We start from the raw sequence: 23,707 nt of genomic DNA on the forward strand, positions 1-23,707 counted from the left end.
CATTGATTTCTCAAATCAATACCTAAACAGTATCTGTGAGAGCTTGTTTAAAAATGGAGATTTCTTGGTCTGCTTTAGAAATTTTGATTCCTCAGGTTGCTTGTAGGGCCCAGGAATCTGCATATTATAAAAAACACCTCATGCTGAGTGCAGTGGCGTGTACCTGTTACCACGGCTACTTCAGAGGTTGAGGCAGCAGGATCACTTGAGCCCAGGAGTTCAAGACCAGCCTGAGCAAGATAGTGAGACCCCTGTCTTTTTCAAAAAAAAACAACAAAAAGATATAAATAGTACCTTTGGAGATTCTGACGCAGGTGCTCTCTGGACCATACTTTGAGAAATGCTGTAGTAATACGTCCATAGTGTTTACTTATCTGGCTTAAAAGGGTGGGAGCAGAGTACTCATAATACTGCAAGATAGTACCATTTATTTGGTAATACTGGTAATGTAAAAAGAGGTTTCATGTCAGACTGAAGATTACTCTTGATAATTTAGGTCATAACTGAGCCACATTTTTCTCATTAATTAATCAGGAATGTTTCCGTCCTCTTCACAAACAGTTTTGTTTGGTGTCATTATAAACTATGTGAATATATGGGCCAGAAAAATGAATAAAAAATATTAATTTTAATATTAAGAGGGTTACTTTGCCTTCAAACATTATCACATACCTGTTATATGGTAAGCTGTCAGAAATCAACATCATGTAGTAGAGCTCATAAAATTGAGCAAAGGAGAAAATTGAGGAAGCCTTTGAATAAAGCTTTTCACCTTAGGTCTTTCTAGTATGTCTTCATATGGCTTAAAATATTGCAGGTTATTCTAAAATACTCTATAGTTGATATGAATAATGAATTTTATTAAAACACAAATGCTGTGTTGGTAAAATTAATTGTAATGACAAATGATCTGGAGGGTTATCCAGTGTTTTAAATAGTGTGAGCTACACTCATCTCTATTTTTATAGCGTGGAAGAGTTGGTAATATTGCTTATATGTTATGGTAGCATTTCTAAAATGACCATTATAACTAGTTCCTGTTATTTTATGGCAGACCTGGTAGTGGAAAGGTTAATGGAAACATGCAAGGGCAGACTGGAAAGAAAATATATCCACCAAAGAGGTAGCTGTCGGGGGATGTGAGTGAGTGAGGTAAGATTCGTCTCTGAGTCACAGGTGAAGGAAGCCCAGGCAAACAAGAAGGCAGAAATGAGTCCATGGCATCCAAAGAATATGTTGCAGTCCACATGTCATAGCTGTCTGTAAAAGTGAGATGAGCTGTAGCCCTTTCATCTCTCCAGTCTCCCTGGCAACCCTGAGTCTCCATGGAATTTTGGGGACACAGCTTGAAAATTGCTTTTTATAGAGGCAAAATAATGGCCTTGCAGCCAGCTGGGTTTGTATTCTAATTCTGACACTATTAAATGACCTTAGGCATTTTAACCTCTCTGTATCTAGTTTCTTCATCTGTGAAAAAGGTTGTGTAATAATACCCACCTCATACTGTTGGGAGGTGTAAGTGCAATAACATATACCGAACATATGGCACATACTAAATCTTCAGGACGAGGAAAGATGTAGGGCAAGAAAGCAAAAGCAGAAGTTATAACTGGGGAATAATGTAGAGTCTTACTTGTTTTGTTTTGTTTTTGAGAGAGTCTCGTTTTGTTACCTAGGCTGGAGTGCAGTAGCGCCTTCATGGCTCACTGCAGCCTTAACCTTCTGGGGTCAAGTGATCCTCCCACTTCAGCCCCCTAAGTAGCTGTGACTACAGGTTTGCACCACCACACCCAGCTAATTTTTGTATTTTTGTAGAGATGGAGTATCGCCGTGTTGCCCAGACTGGTCTTGAACTCCTGGCTTCAAGCAGTTCGCTCACCTCGGCCTCCCGAAGTGCTGGGATTATAGGCATGAACCACCATGTCCACCGAGTCTTAGTTTTAGAACAAGGATTAAAGCCAATTGTTTGAACTGATGCTGAATTATTATAAACTTATTGGCTGGTGGCTCACACATGTAATCCCAGCACTTTGGGAGGCTGAGGCAGGAGGATGGCTTGAGTCCAGGAGTTCAAAACAAGCCTGAGCTATGGTGAGACCCTCCAACTCTACAAAAAAGTTTTAAAAATAAAAAAAATTAGCTGGATGTGGTGGCATGTGCCTGTAGTCCCAGCAACTCAGTAGGCTGAGTTGGGAGGATCATTTGAGCCTCAGTGAGCTATGAGTTTGAGGCTGCAGTGAGCTATGATGGTACTACTGCCCTCCAGCCTGGGCAACAGAGTGAGGCCCTGTATCTAAAAACAAAAACAAAAAACTTCTTTTTTTTTTTTTTTTTGAGAGGGAGTCTCGCACTGTCACCCAGGCTGGAGTGCAGTGGCCGGATCTCAGCTCACTGCAAGCTCCGCCTCCCAGGTTTACGCCATTCTCCTGCCTCAGCCTCCCTATAGCTGGGACTACAGGCGCCCGCCACCTCGCCCGGCTATTTTTTTTGTATTTTTTAGTAGAGACGGGGTTTCACTGTGTTAGCCAGGATGGTCTCGATCTCCTGACCTCGTGATCCGCCCGTCTCGGCCTCCCAAAGTGCTGGGATTACAGGCTTGAGCCACCGCGCCCGGCCCAAAAAACTTCTTAAATCTCTCCTGATGAAGGACAAGATTGGTTTTGGGATGAGGTTGAGCCTGTGGCATAAGTCAAATGGTCTTAGGTGTAAAGATTAAAAGGCCTGGAGGGATGGATGACCCAAGGCAGATTTTTGTCACAATGTTTAGGCCCGTTTTATAATCTTAATTATGGTAGATATAATTGCTATATGTTTTATATCACCTGAGACTTTCCAAAACACTGAAATAAATTCCTGAAGTGGCAGGTCCCTGAAAAGGAAAAAGAAAAGAAATAGAGAAAAGTTGAAGGATATATACAAATTGACTCAGGTCATATGTGCTAGAGTCACAATTCAAACCTAGATTTAAGTATTCCAGAGTCAAGGTGCTTGTGGTGTGCTTAATACAAGTTTTTTAAAGTGTCATGGTTAGGTCCCACAGCTAGACTACCTGAGTTCAAATCCTGACTGCCCTCAGTAGTCACGTGTTCTTGGGTAAGGTTCTTAACTTTTCTGTATCTCAGTTTCCTCATCTCTGAAATAGTAGGAATATTAGTAGTCTACACCTCATAAGATTGTTGTGAAGATTAAATGAGTTAATAAAGTGCTTTGAATGATGCCTGGCACAAAGAAGGCACTCAATAAATAATAGTTCTTATAGTTGTTGTCTGTGCTTTATATGTTACTCGTTTTCATAGCAGGATTGTAACTACTTGTTTCAGGGCCAAGATATCGATTTCTTTTTATTCCTAGAGCCTAAAATGGCATCATTCACTAAAATAAAATTGTGTTTAAAAATAAAGATATATACTTAATTCTACCCCAACTGTCATACATTTGTCATGATGGCATTTATATCTAAACTACCATCCTGGAATGGCTAATTATTTTGTGCTCTTCTTGGCTGCTAAACTTCTAATTTCCTTCTCCATTTAAAAAATGGTCTTAGTACTTTCTGATACCTACCCTGCCTCCCCTCCCCAGGTTTTCCCCAGGTCACCATCCCCTCCCCTCTTTTTCACTGGTCCTCATGGCAATGCTAGCAGTTTGCAGGATAGAGTGGAGGATGGGTAAGGTCCTTTTGCTCTCCCAGCTCTGATTTTGTTCTCAAAGGCAGCTTTTCCGTGTCCTGTCTCTTCCCAGCTGGTTGTGACAAAATGTCTAGGAGGCCGTGGTAGAAGCGTACTCTGTAATGTAAGGTCATTGCATGTAGCCTCAAAGAGTTTCCATTACAGGTCTTTCCTTTTGATACTTAATTTTTTTACGGAGACTAATTTATTTTATTACTCATTTAAAAAGGCAGTAACTACATCAAACATAGAGAAAAGTGCAGAGAATAATATAACAAGATCTGTGCCCAGATCTCAAATATATGAACATTTTATCACATTTACCTCAGTTTTTATTTTTTTAAGGAAACTTTATGTGTACAGTTGACACCCTCTCTTATTCCTTGCAGAAGCAAGCCCTAAATGGAAGTTGATGTGTATCCTTTCCATTTATGTATTTATGTTTTGTTATAAATTTATATATGTAAATAATGCTGTACATTATTTTCTATACATGTACATGCTGTACGTATCACTCTGTAGTGACAAAAAATGGAATACTTTCAAACCTTCATTAGTATCAAATATATATACATACACACACATATATATGTATGTACATATATTTATTTTGTTTGTTTTTTTCCCCCGAGACAGGGTCACTCAGGCTGGATTGTAGTGGCGTGATCTTAGCTCCCTGCAGCCTTGAACTCCTGGGCTCAAGGGATCATCCTCCTTAGTCTCCTGAGTAGCTGGGATTACAGGCATGTGACACCATGCCTGGCTAATTTTAAAATTTTTTTTGTAGAGACATCATCTCATTATGTTGCCCAGGCTGATCTTGAACTTCTAGACTCAAGCAATCCTCCCGCCTTGGCCTCCCAAAGTGTTGTGAAGATTAAATGAGTTAATACATAAAGTGATTTAAATGCTGCCTGACACAAAGAAGGCACTCAATAAATAGTAACTTTTATAGTTGTGTGTGCCTTATATGTTACTTGTTTTCATAGCAGAATTGTAACATCCTGGCTTACATGTGTGAGCCATCATACCTGGCCCAAATTTAGAAACGTGTAATATGTACTGAATCGTAGTTAGCCTTATAGCACTTAATATTGTATGTTGGAACCTTCTAAACTTGGTTATGTAACTTCAACGCAAAAGTCATCTGGTATACCACACAATGTCACCTACCGGGTAGTCAAAGCGTTTACCATTTTACAGTGAGTGAGATGAAGCAGAAAGGGTACATCTTAGAAGACAGAGCACAAGGCAGCCACATTTACAGAGGAAGCAGTGAGGTAAATGTGTCCCTCTTAGCGAAGTCCCAGGAAATAGAAATTAAGCAAGGCATCCCTCAGCCAGCCATCTAGTATGTTCTCCATAAATGGAGAATAAAACCTTACAGCCTTAACCTGTTACAAGCCTTGATGGAGACAACTAAAGCAAAATGATGCAAGTTTTGCTGCAGATTTCAGGGTCACAGGGAGGTGGAAATGACTGTCAGTGATGAGGCTACATTTTATTTAAGTAGAAATCTGAATCACTATAACCGCCATGGATAGAGCACTGAACACCAACATTTCGTAATTGAACTTGCAAGGGATTCACTCAAAGTGAATGTCTTTCGTTGCCATGTGAAGCACACAGGTCTCATCAGTTCCTTGTAGAAGATACTGTCAAAAGCATCTATTTTGGGACATGCTTATGGAGTGTTTTTCCCTACAGCTATAGAAAGCTCCAACTACCCCATTTTCCTTCAGGATGAGGCTCTGCCTCACTTCCATTATGCAGTCCCGAGGTTCCTAATGAACGCATATCCTGATAGGGATCAGACACTGTTCAAAAGATTGACCTGCCTGGCTGAGCGCGTTGTCTCATGACTGTAATCCCGGCACTTCGTGAGGCTGTGGCGGGCAGATCACTTGAGGCCAGGAGTTTGAGACCAGCCTGGGCAACATGGTAAGACCCTGTGTGTACTAAAAACACAAAAATTAGCTAGGCATGGTGGTACGCAGCTGTAGTCCCAGCTACGAAGGCTGAGGCATGAGAATTGCTTGAACTTGGGAGTTGGAGGTTGCAGTGAGCCGAGATTACACCACTGCACTCCAGTCTATGTCATAGAGCAAGATTCTATCTTGGAGGAAAAAAAAAAAGAAAGATTGACTTGCCTCTGGAACAGTGGCCTCCAGATCTCTCAGATACCCTGCCATGTGATCTTATCTGAGGATTTGTCAAGAACTCTTGTTTGTCCCACTTCTTGCACTGTGAGGGAAATGCCATTTCAACTATAAACAGTGATGATATGTTACAGAAGGTCTGAATGAAGTGGGCTGTAGGATCTACGTGTGCTTTGTGACAGGAAAAGTGTATGTTAAGCATTTGTAAGATTATAGAAATATCTGTGATGGCACCTTTGCAGATTCTTTTGGACTGCAACCTAGTAACCAAGTAACATATTTTTGAAAGCCCTCAGTTCTGTTTGTTTGCCATAAAGTTTATTGAGGATAATCTATGTCACATACAATTAACGTACAGATTTTAAGTTTGATAACAAATGGAACCACCACCTCAGTAAAGATATTAAACATTTTTTTTTCTTTTTTGAGACGGAGTTTCGCTCTGTCGCCCAGGCTGGAGTGCAGTGGCGTGATCTTGGCTCACTGCAACCTCTGCCTCCTGGGCTCAAGTGATCCTCCCACCTCAGCAGCTGGGACTACAGGTATGCACCACCACGCCCGGCTAGTTTTTGTTATTTTTTTTTTTGTAGAGATGGGGTTTCACCATGTCCAGGCTGGTCTTGCACTCCTAAGCTCAATTAATCTGTCTGCCTTGACCTCTGAAAGTGCTGATATTACAGGTGTGAGCCATTGTACCTGGTCATCAGTACTTCAGTGCTGTAATTTTACAACTTTTAAAGATAATCTAATTTATTTGAATTGCTATGTATAATATTACATTGTAAGAATATGACAATTTTTCAAACCCACTTTCTTATTAATGAACATATAGATTTTCTCATTTTTCCTCATTTTAAACAATACAGCAGTGGATATTTTGGGGCATATGAATGAGTTTCTCTGTTATATGTTTAAAAATGGAGTTGCTGATTTGTAGAATATGTTTGCCTTAATTTTCTTTGCCATATTTCTCTCTGAAGTTGTAATAACAGTTTACTTGTCATTGAGGTTGTATTTCCTTAACTAGTCTTTTTTCATATTCATTATGTTTTCATATTTCCTCTTTGTTGAACTGCTTGTTCATCCCTTTACCCACTTTTTCATAGCATTATTTGTCTTGTACTGATTTGTGGAATTCTTTATGTGTTCTTGATATTAACTCCTTACTGGTTTTATATGTTGCAGATGTTTTTCTAGTCAGAGACTTATCTTTTAATTTTGATACCTTGTGTAGAAATTAAAAATTTTTTAATGGGGTCACGTTTGTCAAATTTTACTTTCTGGTTTGTGTATTGTATATCTTATTTAAGAAACCCTTGCAGTTATAAAGATATTTGATATTCTCAAAGTTTAAAAGTTCTACTTTTTACATTTAGGTCTTTAATATGGACTTGATTTTTATCTGAAGTAGGAGACAGAAATCTAATTTTCCCCCCATTTGAATAGTCAGTTGTCCCCAAACTATTTATTCACTAATTCATTATTTCCCTTTGCTGAATTAGCCAGTTTCCTTATGTATGTATGCTGCGTATACTTCTTTACTCTCTATTCTGTATATTGTTTGTCTATTCCTGTGCCAGTGTTCCATTGCTTTTATTACTTTAAGATTTTTTTTTTGGTGACGGAGTCTTGCTTTGTCACCCAGGCTGGAATGCAGTGGTGCAATCTGGGCTCACTGCAACCTCTGCCTCCTGGGTTCAAATGATTCTCCTGCCTCGGCCTCCTGAGTAGCTGGGATTACAGGCATGCACCACCATGCCTGGCTAATTTTTGTATTTTTAATAGAGATGGGGTTTCACCATATTGGCCAGGCTGGTCTCGAACTCCTGACCCTTGGGTGATCTGCCTTTCTCAACCTCCCAAAGTGCAGGAATTACAGGCATGAGCCACCATGCCCAGCCTACTTTTAAGTTTAAAGAAGGTTTGCTATCTGGTAAAGATTGCCCCCTTCTTCTTCAGAATTATGCTGACTCTTCTTGATCCTTTGCTGCTCTTTTTGAATTTTAGGATCAGCTTTTCTATTTCACTAGAAACCAACAATTATCAAAAAACTTGAGATTTTGTTTCAAATTGCATTACATTTATAGATTAATTTGGAGAAACTTGGCATCAATGGTTTTGAGTCTTATTGTCTACTCATGATATATTTTTCTGTTTACTTATGTCTTTTTTATATACTTCAATAAAGTTCTGTATTTTTCTCTCTAAAGTTGTGTTTTAAAGAAACACCTTTATTGAGGTATAATTTACATACCATAAATTCACCACTGTCTAAAGATCTTGCATATCTCTTGTTGGATTTAATACTAGGTATGTTTTAGTTTTTATTCTAGGTTCCTTATGGTTATTGTGAGTAGCATCTTTGCTTTTGAAAATTTTTGTTATTGGTACATAGGAAACTTTTAACCTATTTTCTTGGTTTTGGCTGGCAGGAAACATTTTTTTAAAGAAACTTGAAAAGGACTGGGGACTTTTTATTTTCTGTCATGAGCTAGGATAGGAGAGAAAACTTCATTGCAACATATGATGGCTTGAAAGCCCAGTCCCAGGAGCTTGAAGAACATAAAAGCAGTGATAAGGAACCCTCCAAACACTTATGCTAAGTGTTCACAGTGGTAGAAAGAAGAGTCTGTCCCTAACTCTTCTCTTCCCTTCCAGTTTATCTATGGCATCACTCTTTATTTATACATTCATTTATTTTTTCATATGCTTTTAAGTTAAAATACGGAGTTCTTACTATACACTAGGCACTGTGTAGGCATTGGGGATGAAAGTTTTTAATGTGTAAAATTAAATTTTACGAAAGAGTACTGAGAAAAATATAAAGACGGCAAAAAAAATATTTTTGACAGCCCAGCTCCCAGCTAGGCTGTCAAAAAACTATAACACTTCACACAGGTTTTTCTTATATATTTTTGTATTTAAGCTTCATAGGTATCATTATTCTCATTTTTATAGGGAATGAATGTTAAGTAACTTTACTGATCAGTTTGTTTTTGACAAAAAATAAATTAACTACAAAATATGATTTTTAATTGCTTATGAAGTGCCTTTGATTTTGATTCCTTTTGTGTAAATCTTAATAATTTTCTTTGTCTTTGAGCATTGCATAAAAAGGCATTGTATAAAAGGATATCTGTCTCCATATTTTACAAAAGAATACTTCAAGAGAACCACTTCAAAGTCAGTCCAAATGTGTAGTGGTGCACCTCACAGCAGCCATCTCAGTTTGTGGGAACCTCCTGTGCCTTGTTACTTTTTAATATAAGTGAAAGCTTCTGAGAGGCAGACTATGAGAAAATCATCTGGGACAGAAATTGAAGACATGCAGGAAATCTGCAGTGATTGTTTCAGCAATGACTTAAATTTCTACGCTTAGATTTATTTTTTATTTTAATTCAAGCTATTCTCTTGAAGATTCTGGTCACTTGATCTTACTTTTTATACTCTTTCAACTATTCTGGAATGTATTAGGAGATTATGAAATTCATGAAAGATTAACAATCGAGCTTTTTTCAATAGTCTAGGATTTGGAGTATGATTCTCATGAAATGAACTTTTCTTCACGCAAAAAAGTTTCAGAGAGGAAATGTTACTCAAACTAAACATATTTAATAAAGCTGATACTTGCATTTCTCCCTTGTATGGATAAAAAGTCATTTAATTTTTTTCATTTTGTTTTAGTCACTGTATATATGGCTTATTTCCTGGGTCCACGGGAAGCATGAGTCTGTTGGGACTTGGGGCAAGAAGAAGACAAGACATCTTAACAAGGAAAACCAAGCACTAAAAAAAGTATCCCCCCAACTCTGAAGAGATAGAGCATAAACATGGCCGACAGTGGACTTAGGGAACCTCAAGAGGGTAAGACTGATTTGTCTAGCACTGAGGGTGCTGCTGTAGGAAACCAGGGCTGTGCAGAGAGAGAAAATCTCTGACTAAAATCTGAGGTTTTGAAGTAAAAAAGCTAATTCAGTGGATTCATTTGTTTTTATTATACTTATTCTTTCAAATTTACTGAATTTTACTATAATGTGAACCCTAATTATAATATAAGGAAGATAAATGTTTTAGAGACTCTAATAGTAGGGACTTACAGTAATAGAAAAATGCAATGCTCTATTTAGAAGGGATCTTTCTTTCCTTTTCTTTTTTTTTTTTTTTTTTATGTCACCCAGGCTGGAGTGCAGTGGCGTGATCTCAGCTCACTGCAACCTCCGCCTCCCGGGCTCAAGTGATTCTCATGCTTCAGCCTCCAGAGTAGCTGGGATTACAGGCACCTGCCACCACACCCAGCTAATTTTTGTGTTTTTAATAGAGACGGGGTTTTGCCATGTTGGCCTGGCTGGTCTCGAACTTCTGACCTGAAGTGATCTACCCCCCTTGGCCTCCCAAAGTGCTGGGATTACAGGCATGAACTACCACTCCTGGCCTTAGATCTTTCAGTTATGGGTAAGAATTAAATTTTAGTTCATCCTGCTTATATTTTATATAGGAGATAAAGGCAAAATATGAAATAGATTTTCCAGAAGAGAAAGAGGACATTTATTTAAAATCTTTGTTATGGGAGTTAAAAAATATATTAAAGTAGAGGCCAGGTGCGGTGGCTCACGCCTGTAATTCCAGCCCTTTGGGAGACCGAGGCAGGTGAATCACATGAGGTCAGGAGTTCGAGACCAGCCTGACGAACATGGAGAAACTCCGTCTCTACTAAAAATACAAAATTAGCTGGTTGTGGTGGTGCATGCCTGTAATCCCAGCTACTTGGGAGGCCGAGGCAGGAGAATCGCTTGAACCCGTGAGGTGGAGGCTGCAGTTAGCTGAGATCGGGCCATTGTACTCCATCTAGCCTGGGCAACGAGAGCGAAACTCTGTCTCAAAAAATAAATATAAGAGTAGAATAGTATAATGAACCCCTATGCACTCAACATCTAGCTTCAACTGTTACCAACATAATGCTGATCTTGTTGCCTGCCTTGGATTATTTTAATGTACATCCATGATATTACATCATTTTATTTGTAAATAGTTTACATCTCCTAAAGATAGATTCTTCGTAGATTATTTTTTTTTAAATAACCAAAATATCATCACACCTAAAAAAATAGACTAACAATTATTCCTTCATGTCATCTCATATCCTGTCATTATTCATATTTCTCAAAGTGTCTCATAATTTGTTTTTTCTTGACAGTTAGGCCACACATTGCATTTGATTTCTTATAGCTTCTAGGTTGTTCTTTTTTAAAGTTGTATTATAGAAAATTTCAGGGCCAGGCTGGGTGGCTCACACCTGTAATCCTAGCACTTTGGGAGGCTGAAGCAGGCGGATCTCAGGTCAGGAGATCGAGACCATCCTGGCTAAGACGGTGAAACCCCGTCTCTACTAAAAATACAAAAAATTAGCCGGGCGTGGTGGGGGGCACCTGCTACTCAGGAGGCTGAGGCAGGAGAATGGTGTGAACCTGGGAGATGGAGCTTGCAGTGAGCCGGATCGCGCCACTGCACTGCAGCCTGGGAGACAGAGCAAAACTCCGTCTCTAAAAAAAAAAAAAAATTAAAACGCATAGAAAAGTAGACAGAGATAAAGTGAACCTCTGTGTACCCATTAAACAGCTTCATATGCTATCAACATATAGCTAATATATAGTGGAGTAAAGAAAAAAACACGAAAACATATGGCTAATATGGTTTCATCCATATGCCCTCATTTCTCCCTTCCCCCATGTTGTTTAGTTGAAGCAAATCCTGGCTATCCATAATTTTAGTAATAAATACTTGAATATATCTCTGAAAGAGGATTCTTTTTAAAAAATGTAATTACAATACCTTTATCACACCTAAAAAGATGAATCATAAATCCTTCATGTCATCAAATATCTGGCATTCAGATATTCCTGATTGTGTCATAAATATTTCTTTAATGATTGGCTTTTTCAAAACTGGATCTAGACATCGTAGTCCACATATTGTATTTGGTTGATGTGTCTCTTAAGTCTCTTAATCAGTAAGTTAAGAGACTCCTGTTTTCCCCTTTTCTTGCCATTTATTTTAATTTCTTACTGTTTTTTATTTTTATTTTTATTTTTTCATTTTTTTTGAGATGGAGTTTCGCTCTTGTCGCCCAGGCTGGAGTACAATGGCGTGATCTTGGCTCACTGCAACCTCCACCTCCCGGATTCAAGCGGTTCTCCTGCCTCAACCTCCCGAGTAACTGGGATTACAGGCACCCGCCACCACGCCTGGCTAATTTTTTATATTTTTAGTAGAGATGGGGTTTCACCATGTTGGCCAGGTTAGTCTTGAACTCCTGACCTCAGGTGATTCACCTGCCTCAGCCTCCCAAAGTGCTGGGATTACATGCATGAGCCACCATGTCTGGCCATTCTCACTTTTATTAAAGAAACAAAGTCTTTTGGAATTTCCCACCTGCTGGGTTTTACTGATTATATTCTTGAGGCATAATTTAATGTATTCCTCTATCCCTGTATTTCTTGGAAACTGGTAGCTCTAGAAGCTTATCAGATTTAAGTTCAGTTGTTTGGCAAGAATACTTCCTAAGTGGTCTAGAGTACTTCTTACTGCATTGTATTAGGAGGTTAATGACATCTGTTTGGGTTTCCCTGTTTTCATGATGTGAATTCAGATTGGTCACTGGGTTCAGCAGTTGTCAGTCTGGCTCATCCACCATAAAAGTCCCCATCAGCCTTTTGCATAAGGTTTTGCTACCATTGATGAGCATTACCTTTCATTAGGGAAGAGGATATATTTAATATAACCAAAAGTTGGTCTGTCATATAAATTGTTTTATATTAGTGTCATTTGTATTTATTAACGTAAGTTTTTTGTTGCTGTTTTAATCACCTTTAGTGGGAGCCAAGAGAAATAATGTTTAGGAAGAGTGTCTTGTAAACCATGAAAATCTATGTAAATATTATTAAACAGGGAGCTTTTTAAAATATAAATTTATGGAGAATTTTTTCCAATAAAAATTATAAATTTTTGTCTCAATAGACTCTCAAAAGGATTTGGAAAATGATCCATCAATAAATTCTCAGGCACAGGAGACCACAATCATGGCAAGTAATGCTGAGGAAGCTCAGACCCTACACTCTGCCTGTGGTCTTAGCAAAGACCACCAAAGGGTGGAGACAGTGGGTCCGGAAAGTGCAGATACAGGTGATAAATCCGAAAGTCCAGATGAAGCAAATGTGGGGAAACATCCAAAGGATAAAATAGAAGATGAGAACAACCAGAGTTTTCTGGATGGTGAAAAAGGGCATCACCTCCCTTCAGAAAATCTGGGTGAAGAACCCTTGGATCCAGATCCCAGCCCTTCTCCAAGTGACAAGGTAGGAAGAGCAGATGCACACTTAGGGAGCAGCTCTGTGGCCCTCCCTAATGAAGCAAGTGACGGAACTGGAGCATCTCAGGAACCACCTACTACAGACTCCCAGGAGGCCCAGAGTCCTGGTCATTCCATTACAGGGCAAGAGGGCGAGGATACACTGAGGAGGCGACTGCTGGCCCCAGGTAAGAGAACCCCTGAACTACTCTGCTGTTTTGTATTGCTCTGTTAACTGAGAAAAGAGCAGAAGTCAGAGGCCGTCTTTCCAGAGAACTTTTGTCTATCTTTCATAGGATTAAGGCCTTTGGGCCTTGCCCAAGCTCACACAGAGCCATATGACTGAGTTGATTTTAGAATGAGTTTTCTCATCTAGGCTAGCTCATTCCACTGTATTAAGTTGCTTCCTACACATAAACTGCATTTCTAAGCAATGTTTTTATTAACTCTTTATATTGATGTGATATGACAAAAAGGGGCATGACTTTTAAAAAATTCGCTTCTAGTTTTTTATTTCTTATGAGAATATTTTGACATAATTTTAAAAATCTTTTACTTTTTGGTAAACTAACTGTTACATAAAGCAAGACATGGGTATAGTTTAAAATGAGCATTAATGGGACAGTGTCCTTAACTCAGTCATGTTTCAGTTTTATAGGACTTTGAGTAAGTCAGTTAGTTTCTCTATACCTGGTTTTTTCTGCCTATATGTTAAGAGGAACGAGCATGTCTTCCCTGATGAAGGTAAGCGTTGCAGGGTGCTAAATCCTTAATGGGAACTCAAGAGGTGTGAATTCTGGTTGTGGCCCTACCACTTGCTAACTTGGGTGACCTTGGGAAAGTCTCTTCCCTTCCTGGTGCTTCAATTTCCTATTTGTAAAATGAAGAAGTTGGATAAGATGATATCCAGGGATTCTTCTAGGTGTCACCTTCTGTGATTGTGTGTGGATTTGTATTTTATAAGCGCTCTGAAGAGCTCAGTCTGAAATGCCCATTTGCCAGTGCAAAAGAATATAAAATATAAGACACTCTGTTCATCAGGGACTTCAGCAAGGGCTAGTAATTCATGTTTCACTGCAAATCAATGACTAATGTCAAATATATGTTTTATTTATTAATCATTAGAATAATCTGTAACTTCAGTGAAGGCAAGGACTGTGTCCCTGTCATTCATTGTGTATCTCTGGCACCTGGCACATAGAAACACCTTTATAAATTTTGTCAAATGAATGAATGTGATTTGTATGGACCATGACCTGTGTCAGAATTTCACTGTTATGAGCTAGGTGCAATTACTTATGCCTCTAGTCCCAGTTACTTGGGAAGCTGAGTTGGAAGGATTGCTTGAGCCCAGGAGTTTGAGCCTGCAGTGTGCTGTGATCACCCCTATGAATAGCCACTGCATTCTAGCTAGCCTGGGCAATGTAGTGAGACCCCATCTCTTTAAAAAAATTCACTGTTAGGCAGATTCACTGTGAGTAGAAAAAAATATTGTTTAAAAAAATCCAGTTTAGGCCAAGAGCAGTGGCTCACTCCTGTGATCCTAGCACTTTGGGAGGCCAAGGCTGGTGGATCACTTGAGGCTAGGAGTTCAAGACCAGCCTGGGCAAAATGACAAAAACCCATCTCTCCAGTAAACACAAAAACAGCTGCGTGCACTTGTAGTGCTCAGGAGGCTGAGGTGGGAGGATTGCTTGAGCCCGGGAGGTTGAAGCTGTGGTGAGCCGAAATTTCACCACTATACTGCAGCCTTGGTGACAGAGTGAGACCCTATCTTTTAAAACAAAAATGCAGTTTATGTATGGAAAGCAACTTACTATAGTTGAATGAAGTTATCTGTACTCTAAGAGATGAGAAACCTTGTTTTCATCTCAACTTAGCTACATCTCCTTATGTGACCTTGGGTAAGATCTTCCCTGTACCTTTTTTCATGATAGGTTAAGTAGTGCAGCCGGGGTATGTGTCCATTATAGATCCTTTCAGTTCTGAAATTCCATGATATGATATTTTAAGAACCTACTTTTTGGGGTGATATGAGCAATCCCTTATAAGTGAAGATGATCCTACTCATCTATGCTAATAGAAGTACCTGGCTGGGGTTAAGCACAAATTTAGAGTCTAGTGTGATTTAGCTTAGAGTGCTAAAAATTGTTGCCCATCTTTTCACCCACATATTTTAAGCTTGGCGTGCCCACCCTACACCTGGATTTTTACATATTTTGTGAATTTTCTTCACCTTATATTCCTTGCTTTGTATATCTCCTTCACTAAGAGTTTCAAATTTGCTTTTATAAGCTATTTTGCAACTGTACAGTAATCTCTCCTATCTCAGAACTTAGTACTTCTGTTATTTTTATATTTGGGGTCTTGAGGGACCATGTGAAACTCGAACACTGGAATTAGAGCACAATTACCCTGTGAAGTTGAATCTCGTGTATAGCCAACATTTCTTAAATCCCTTCTTAATTTTATACATTTTGCTGAATCACATTTTAGGTAAGTTTGGCCGCAGTATTTAAATGTCTTTGTCTTTGATATAAGAGGCAGTGACGAATTGTGAATATAGCAACATTATCCTTGAATGAATTTCACAGCATTTCATTTTATGCTTCTAAGTAAAATAAGAGTAATAGTCTTAAAGAAAAGACAGGAAAAATGTTAACTTTGGTTTTTTTTGAGGTGGAGTCTTGCTCTGTCCCCCAGACTGGAGTGCAGTGGTGCGATGTCGGCTCACTGCAACCTCTGCCTCCCGGATTCAAGTGATTCTCCTGCCTCAGCCTCCCGCGTAGCTGGGATTACAGGCACCCACCATCATGCCTGGATAATTTTTGTATTTTTAGTAGAGAAAGGGTTTCACCTTTTTGGCCAGACTGGTCTCGAACTTCTGACCCCAAGTGAGCCACCTGCCTCAGCCTTGCAAAGTGCTGGGATTATAGGCGCGAGCCACCGTACCTGGCTAAGGTACAGAAATCCTTTTAGTCAAATCATTGTTTGGTTTGGTGAGAGATATAAAGGTATACATACTGTCATTAGTGTACTGCCTAAAAATAATATTGATTCTTTTCCTCTCCAGAGGCTGGAAGTCATCCACAACAAACACAAAAATTGGAAGAAATTAAAGAGAATGCACAGGACACCATGAGACAGATTAATAAAAAGGGTTTTTGGAGCTATGGTGAGAACAAACCTGGTTTTACTGCAGTGTTGATTCACATTCAGAAATCCTCAGTGAAAATGCCTAGAAAACTAGCAGATTTAAACAGTTTTAACATTGTGTTTACATACACTTATTTAATGATTGGTAGTAAGTCATAGTAAAATAGAAAAATAGAGTTTTAGGGATTTTTCCCTTAAGGGTACTGGCTGATATTTTGCTGTGATTAACAAAATGGAATTTCTCACAGTAGGAAAAGCTTTTCCCAAATCAGAAACAAAAACTGCCTTTCTAATTAGAGAATATTAAATTTTCAAGTGCATTTTAAAGTTACGACTCCTAAAAAAAAATGGTCAGCTATAGGTAGTAGGTGCATTGAGAAGATGGAAGAAAATCTTGATCACTTATGTCTAAATTACATCATTAGTTATAACAACAAATACATAGACTCAGCTTTTACCTTTTATTTTTAAAAATTTTTTACTGAGTACTTAACTCTTCCATGAAGGTTTTGTCTTTCAACAAAGATATCTTCAAATAATTAAATCTGAGAAGAGATTAGAGAAGAGGTACTTCTGGTGGATTAAAAGTTTAAACAATTTATGCAAAAGAAACTTATTGCTCCTAGTAAAACCTGATGGTATTTCTGCCTCATTTTAGTTTACCATAGGCTTTGTTTCTGGCTTGTGTTCTCTGTAATTTTCTGTTCTTTTCTCATTCTTTTGACAGGCCCTATCTTTCTTCTCTTCCTGGTTGTGGCTGTTGTGGCAAGTTCTGTGAATAGCTACTATTCCTCTCCAGCCCAGCAAGTGCCCAAAAATCCAGCTTTGGAGGCCTTTTTGGCCCAGTTTAGCCAATTGAAAGATAAATTTCCAGGCCAGAGTTCCTTCCTGTGGCAGAGAGGACGGAAGTTTCTCCAGAAGCACCTCAATGCTTCCAACCCCACTGAGCCAGCCACCATCATATTTACAGCAGCTCAGGAGGGAAGAGAGACCCTGAAGTGCCTGAGCCACCATGTTGCAGATGCCTACACCTCTTCCCAGAAAGTCTCTGCCATTCAGATTGATGGGGCTGGAAGGACCTGGCAGGACAGTGACACGGTCAAGCTGTTGGTTGACCTGGAGCTGAGCTATGGGTTTGAGAATGGCCAGAAGGCTGCTGTGGTACACCACTTCGAATCCTTTCCTGCCGGCTCCACTTTAATCTTCTACAAGTATTGCGATCATGAGAATGCTGCCTTTAAAGATGTGGCCCTGGTCCTGACTGTTCTGCTAGAGGAGGAAACATTAGAAGCAAGTGTAGGCCCAAGGGAAACTGAAGAAAAAGTGAGAGACTTACTCTGGGCCAAGTTTACCAACTCTGACACTCCCAGCTCCTTCAACCACATGGACTCAGACAAGTTGAGTGGGCTGTGGAGCCGAATTTCACACCTGGTACTGCCAGTCCAGCCAGTGAGGAGCATTGAAGAACAGGGGTGCCTTTTCTAAAGCTAAGCACAAAGTTGGTTATAGAAGGTGTATGTTTATGAAAAAGTTTGTTTAAAGGCCTTTCATTTATATGGAAGGAGGTTGATAAAATAGGTTGAGGAAATAGCCTGAAAAACAAAAATGAGCTTATTTTAGAAACAAGTTTTTATTTTTTACTTCTTGTAAAATCTTTCTAATCTAAGCCTTGACAAAACTAAAAATTAACCGACTTTTTTTCTTTGCCTTTTGGACCAAATCAGGTTTGAAGTGTGGATGATATATATGAGAATTTTTTTAAAATTCTAAAATATAGCAACATTGCACAGGAAGATACTCTTACTTCTTAGAGTAACTACAGAGTGATTTTTTTTTCTTGAGTGAGCCTCTGAAGAGCCTTTTGGATGCTGTTTGGACTTGGATGACAGCAATTAGAATTATGAAGCAATGATCACTTTTAGAAAATTTTTCTATCACATGTTGAATATTTTCAAAACCTCACTTTAATAATCTAAAGTTATGGGATTATATCTTATATTAATTTTACAGTTTTGAGTAGTATGATAAAAGAAATAAGAATTCAAACCATTAAGTACCTACCTATACTACATGTAAGGCACTGTGCTTTTATTCCATTCAGCTGAGGTTTAAGTGTACCTCAGTACAGAATAAGCAGCTGTACTCAAACATTCTTAAAAATGAGAACCAATGGGGAAATTGTTTATAATCATTGGAAATGAAGAAATTCCAATTGGCTATATCTTTACTTCAGCTTTTCTTGAATGATTTACAGCAGTGATTTTCAAACTGTGTCTGCTGGCAGCCTTCCCCTTTGTATCAGAGCAGTTCTGCTTTTAACTGTTTTATATGTCAGGCTCTATGAGATTTCATTGGAACGAAGAGTTTCACTGATACTCAAGTTTGAAAACCATTAAGTGAAAAAACATCTTAGAAGATAGGAAATATGTAAAAAAATTGAATGTATTAAATCTTATGAGTAGGAAGATGAAATACAGGTTTATCATATAGATATATTGTTTATGAACACTAAAGATCTATACATGAACAGCAGAATGTATAAGCTAGCATTTACTAGCATGTCTCTGATGCTTTTGTTCATTTCTGTTAGTCGTCATTTTTGTCCCCTCTGCATGGAATTTTATACTTGTCTAGGGTGAGAGTTTGTAGACTTTCAGCAGAACATATTTTAATAACCAATTTATTTGTTTTATTTTAAAAAATTATTTTTGAATAAGCAATTTAATAGTAAATTTTATATGAACACTTGGCATAACTTTACCAAACAGTTTATTTCTATGCAGTGATGGAACATTATGTAATACAGCTCATTTCTTGACCACCTAGTTATAGAAGTACCATTAAGTTAAAAATTAGAGAAATCCAAGAGATGTTATACTTAATGAGAGGAAGCAGAAATGGTGGGTAGATTCTCAGAGGTTTTGATGTTCAGTACTGACTGTTGGACCATGTTCTGTGATTGTAAGAAATATTGAAAACAGTTTGTATGGAGACAGTAGGTGATTAGCATTTGAGCTCTGAAAGCAGAACTCTAGTAAAATGATCTCGACCTAACAAAGGGTCTGTTCTATTATATAGACTATTCCCATAATCCTGGAATGTTTCAACTAGGTTTTGGCCTCTCCATTATATGAGCTCATATGTATATATTTAAGAAGTCTGATTAAAGTATGGAAAGATTTTAGGAAACACTAAGACAATACAGGCATCTTTATTGATACCTAAAAAGTTTACAATTGAGTAATTGCTTAATTGAGTGTAGGGGCATACCTGAAGGAAGAATTTGCATTTGGGACTTTGAAGGAATCTTCCAAGAGATTTGGGAAAAGACCTGAACAAAAAGTTAAAGCATAGTGAATGTAATATAAATGTCAATCCAGTATAAAAGCAGAGGAAACGAAGGAAAATCTATATACCATATGCACATTTTTTCTGTCTTTTTAGATCTTAGATGCTAACATTACATCCACAAAACCAGTGTTGCCTTGTACAACTATTATATTGGCCTGCTGACCTGTGCTACCTCAGATCTGTAAAGGAACCAGTATGACGCATATTCTTGTTTCGTCATTCGGTCGAATATGGTTTTTCATCATTTCCTTTCAAAATAATTTAGAAAAATAAATTTCTAAAGTCACAATGGCTTTTATTTAGCCTTTTTAAAAACACTTTTCCTTCCATGTGTAGTGCAATCAATTGAGAGTGTTGTCAGTTTTCTGTCCACTATTTCAAAAGTCGTTTTTTTTTTGAGATGGAGTCTCACTCTGACTCCCAGGCTGGAGTGCAGTGGCTTGATTATAGCTCACTGTAGCTTTAAACTCCTGGGCTCAAGCAATCCTCCCACCTTAGCCTCCTGAGTAGCTGGGACTACAAGTGCATACTACCACACCACTCTACCACTCTGTTTTGTATAGAGACAGGGTCTCCCTGTGTTGCCCAGGCTGGTCTTGAACTCCTGGCCTCAAGTGACCCTCCCACCTCGGCCTCCCAAAGTGTTTGGATTACAGATGTGACCCAATGCATCCAACCTCAAACTTTTTTTTTTTTTTTTTTAGAGAAGGTCTTGCTCTGTCACCCAGGCTGAAATGCAGTGGCGCAATTTCACCTCACTGTAACCTATGCCTCCTGGGTTCCAGTGATTCTTGTGCCTCAGCCTCCCGAGTAGCTGGGATTACAGGCACACACCACAATGCCCAGCTAATTTTTGTATTTTTATTAGAGACGAGGTTTTGCTGTGTTCTCCAGGCTGGTCTCGAACTCCTGGCCTCAATTGATCTGCCCACCTTGGCCTTTCAAAGTGCTAGGATTATAGGCATGAGCCACCACACCTGGCCTCAAAAATCATTTTTAAAAGAAGCAGTATATTAGCTCTGGGTCTTCTCATTACTAAAATGACTTTTTAAACATGATACTATATTTTATAAATGTACAGATAATTCAAATCTATTATCTAATGTGTTCTCTTAGGTTAATTTCTATTTGTTTCTATTCTGTGTGTGTGTGTGTGTGTGTGTGTGTGTGTGTGTTGAGACGGAGTCTTGCTCTGTCGCCCAGGCTGGAGTGCAGTGGCGCGATCTCGGCTCACTGCAAGCTCCGCCTCCCGGGTTCACGCCATTCTCCTGCCTCAGCTTCCTGAGTAGCTGGGACTACAGGTGCCTGCCACGACATCTGGCTAATTTTTTGTGTGTGTGTTTTTAGTAGAGACAGGTTTTCACTGTGTTAGCCAGGATTGTCTCCATCTCCTGACCTCGTGATCCGCCCGCCTCAGCCTCCCAAAGTGCTGGGATTACAGGCGTGAGCCACCGTGCCTGGCCTATTCTTTACATTTTTTAAGGTTTCAGATTTTCTTTTGTGTGTCTAGTAATTCATCTTTTATTGTCATAGATAATTTGCTTATTTGACTTAGAAAAATGATTTGTAGGCATACAATATCGTACATGATACCTAAACATTGCCATTTACTTACTCTCCTAGAACAACTTTCATTACGCTGTCTATTAATATAAATTACCTCTTGAGTAATCCCAGAATCATAGAACCAATTGGTGGAATCAGAAACTGTCTTTGGACTTGAGGTTTTTCTTCCCTTAGGGTAAATTTTAGGTTTTCTGGTTAGTTTCCAGGGTTGGCAGAGAAGTTCATATCACTAAAGGGGTTCATATCACTAAAATAGTAATGCTAATTTGTTTCATATTTCTATTTTAAAAAGCAATAAAGAAATTTCAATACATTTCATTTGAAGCCCCCAAGTTTATGGTGGTTAGTGAGGCTCAGCATGCCGGTAACCCACCATTCTCTCAGCTAATGACTCCACTAAATAGTGCTAGCCACTGAGATGGTTTTGACCTTTTAAACAACTTTTTTTTTTTTTTTTTTTTTTTGAGACAGAGTTTCTCTCTTGTCCATGCTGGAATGCAATAGTGTGAACTTGGTTCACTGCAACCACCACCTCCCAGGTTCAAGCCATTCTCCTGCCTCAGGCTCCCAAGTAGCTGGATTACAGGCATGTGCCATCACGCCCAGCTAATTTTTGTATTTTTGGTAGAGACAGGGTTTCCCCACGTTGGCCAGGCTGGTCTCGAACTCCTGACCTCAAGTGATCTACCCGCCTCGGCCTCCCAAAGTGCTGGGATTACAGGCGTGAGCCACCGCACCCAGCCTAAACAGCTTTTAATTACTTGATTTATACTTTATTAAAGACAGGAAGCACAATGAGCAGTGATATTAAAATATAACAAATATAGCATGGGAAAGTGATAATTATTCAGATGATCTTTACCAGCACGGCATTTGTGTATATCTGTCCAAACTCTACGCCACATAGCAGGTCTCTGGCACTTCAAAAATGGATGTTAAATAGAAAATAATAAATAATAGCTGATTAGGGTCATCATTTATTTAATCGGAATAAAGATTATAGCCATAAAATTTACTTGCAGAGAAATACTTTGTTTTAAAGACAGGGTCTCGCTCTGTCACCCAAGCTATGGTGCAGTTGGCACAATCACAGCTCACTGCAGCCTGGACCTCCTGGCCTCAAGGGGTTGATCCTCCTACTTCAGGGGTTACAGGCACACGCCACCATGCCCGGCTAGTTGAGAAGTACTTTCAAATAGCAACATGAAGCCTTTCTTTTATCATTTGAAAATAAAACATAGTTGTAAACATAAACCTACAGTATGTCTTTGTAAAGCCAGTAATATATCATTTTATAGGAGCATTGTCTTCTTGTGTTTTTCAAGTTGACTATGTAGTTCTGTGTCAGTCTCCATTTTAATATCTCGTTTGTCAAGCTGAGCATATTTCATTTTGAAATGTAGTTGTTGAGAAGTCATGGTGGTTTTTTGTTTTTCACAATTCAAGTAGCTTGAACACTCGTCCAATGGGAAAGCTGATGCTTATCTTTGTGGCAAATGCTTGGTTGAATAATATATTTGCAAAGATGTTAATTCTAGAGAGAGCAAAATAAAGTTGAGATGTCTATAAAACAGTTTCTCCAGATGACTTTAAGCCTTATTTTTGTAAATTTATGTTAAATTTTAGGTGTTAAGTTGTGAAATATCTAATGATATGGGCCTAAATTTGCCTCATTCGGACCAAGACGGGGCTGTTAAAATCCATTTCGAGCTAATAAACTGTGCTAAAATTTCTTTGTATTATTATTATTATACTTTAAGTTCTAGGGTATATGTGCACAACGTGCAGGTTTGTTACATAGGTATACATGTGCCATGTTGGTTTGCTGCACCCATCAACCCGTCATCTACATTAGGTATTTCTCCTAATGCTGTCCCTCCCCCAGCAGGCCCCGGTGTGTGATGTTCCCTGCCCTGTGTCCAAGTATTTTCTTTGTGCAGTTCCCACTTGCGAGTGAGAACATGCCATGTTGGTGAACTGTGCTATAACCTCTGTATCTCTATAGGCCAATCCAAATGGCCTGAGAACACAGTCAGTATCCCCTAATCTGCAAAGAGGTAAATACCTTAGTCTTCAGTACCTTTCCTTCCAGTATTATCTGCGTTATCTGTGTCCTCTTGCTTTGATGTCTTGAAAAGCCCATAAATTGGTGCTTATTTGGCAAATGGTCTCCTGCTTTTCCTCACTGAGGCTTATAAACTAAATTTGCCTTTGGCTAAGAGCAGTTACATGAACCAAAAAGAACATTTTAGACTTGGGAAGCAACAGGCTAAGTCACATTGCAAGGGGCAGAGTTGGCCAGGCCCCCAGGCAGTCACAGCCCTACTCCTTGTGTTCCTTCTAGGCCTAAGGACGCATCAACACAAAGCTCTGGGCAGTTCCTCCTGGTTCATCAGAGAGCACAGGAAATTTAAACCCATTTGCCTTTCCTGTCATAGAAGAAACAGCACATTGACTTTCAA

The 23,707-nt window shown here is 38.9% G+C and overlaps 1 protein-coding gene across 4 annotated transcripts in view; it reads left to right on the plus strand.

Moving 5' to 3' along the window:
* LOC100997283 (torsin-1A-interacting protein 2) overlaps positions 1-22,978 on the plus strand; it is a 39,181-nt gene extending 16,203 nt beyond the window's left edge. For 3 of the 4 annotated variants that reach the window (XM_009192341.4, XM_009192357.4, XM_021930004.2), the window contains 4 exons: positions 9,512-9,691; positions 12,842-13,360; positions 16,246-16,347; positions 17,056-22,978. In XM_009192341.4, the coding sequence (XP_009190605.1) occupies positions 9,658-9,691; positions 12,842-13,360; positions 16,246-16,347; positions 17,056-17,813 (1,413 nt within the window). In that variant the 5' untranslated portion in view covers positions 9,512-9,657 and the 3' untranslated portion in view covers positions 17,814-22,978. The remainder of the gene's footprint in view (positions 1-9,511; positions 9,692-12,841; positions 13,361-16,245; positions 16,348-17,055) is intronic. The other variant, XM_017951734.2, reaches the window with a different exon arrangement.
* Positions 22,979-23,707: the final 729 nt, after the last annotated feature.

The sequence above is a fragment of the Papio anubis genome, chromosome 1 (assembly GCF_008728515.1).
Source record: "Papio anubis isolate 15944 chromosome 1, Panubis1.0, whole genome shotgun sequence".
NCBI classification, from domain to species: Eukaryota; Metazoa; Chordata; class Mammalia; order Primates; family Cercopithecidae; genus Papio; species Papio anubis.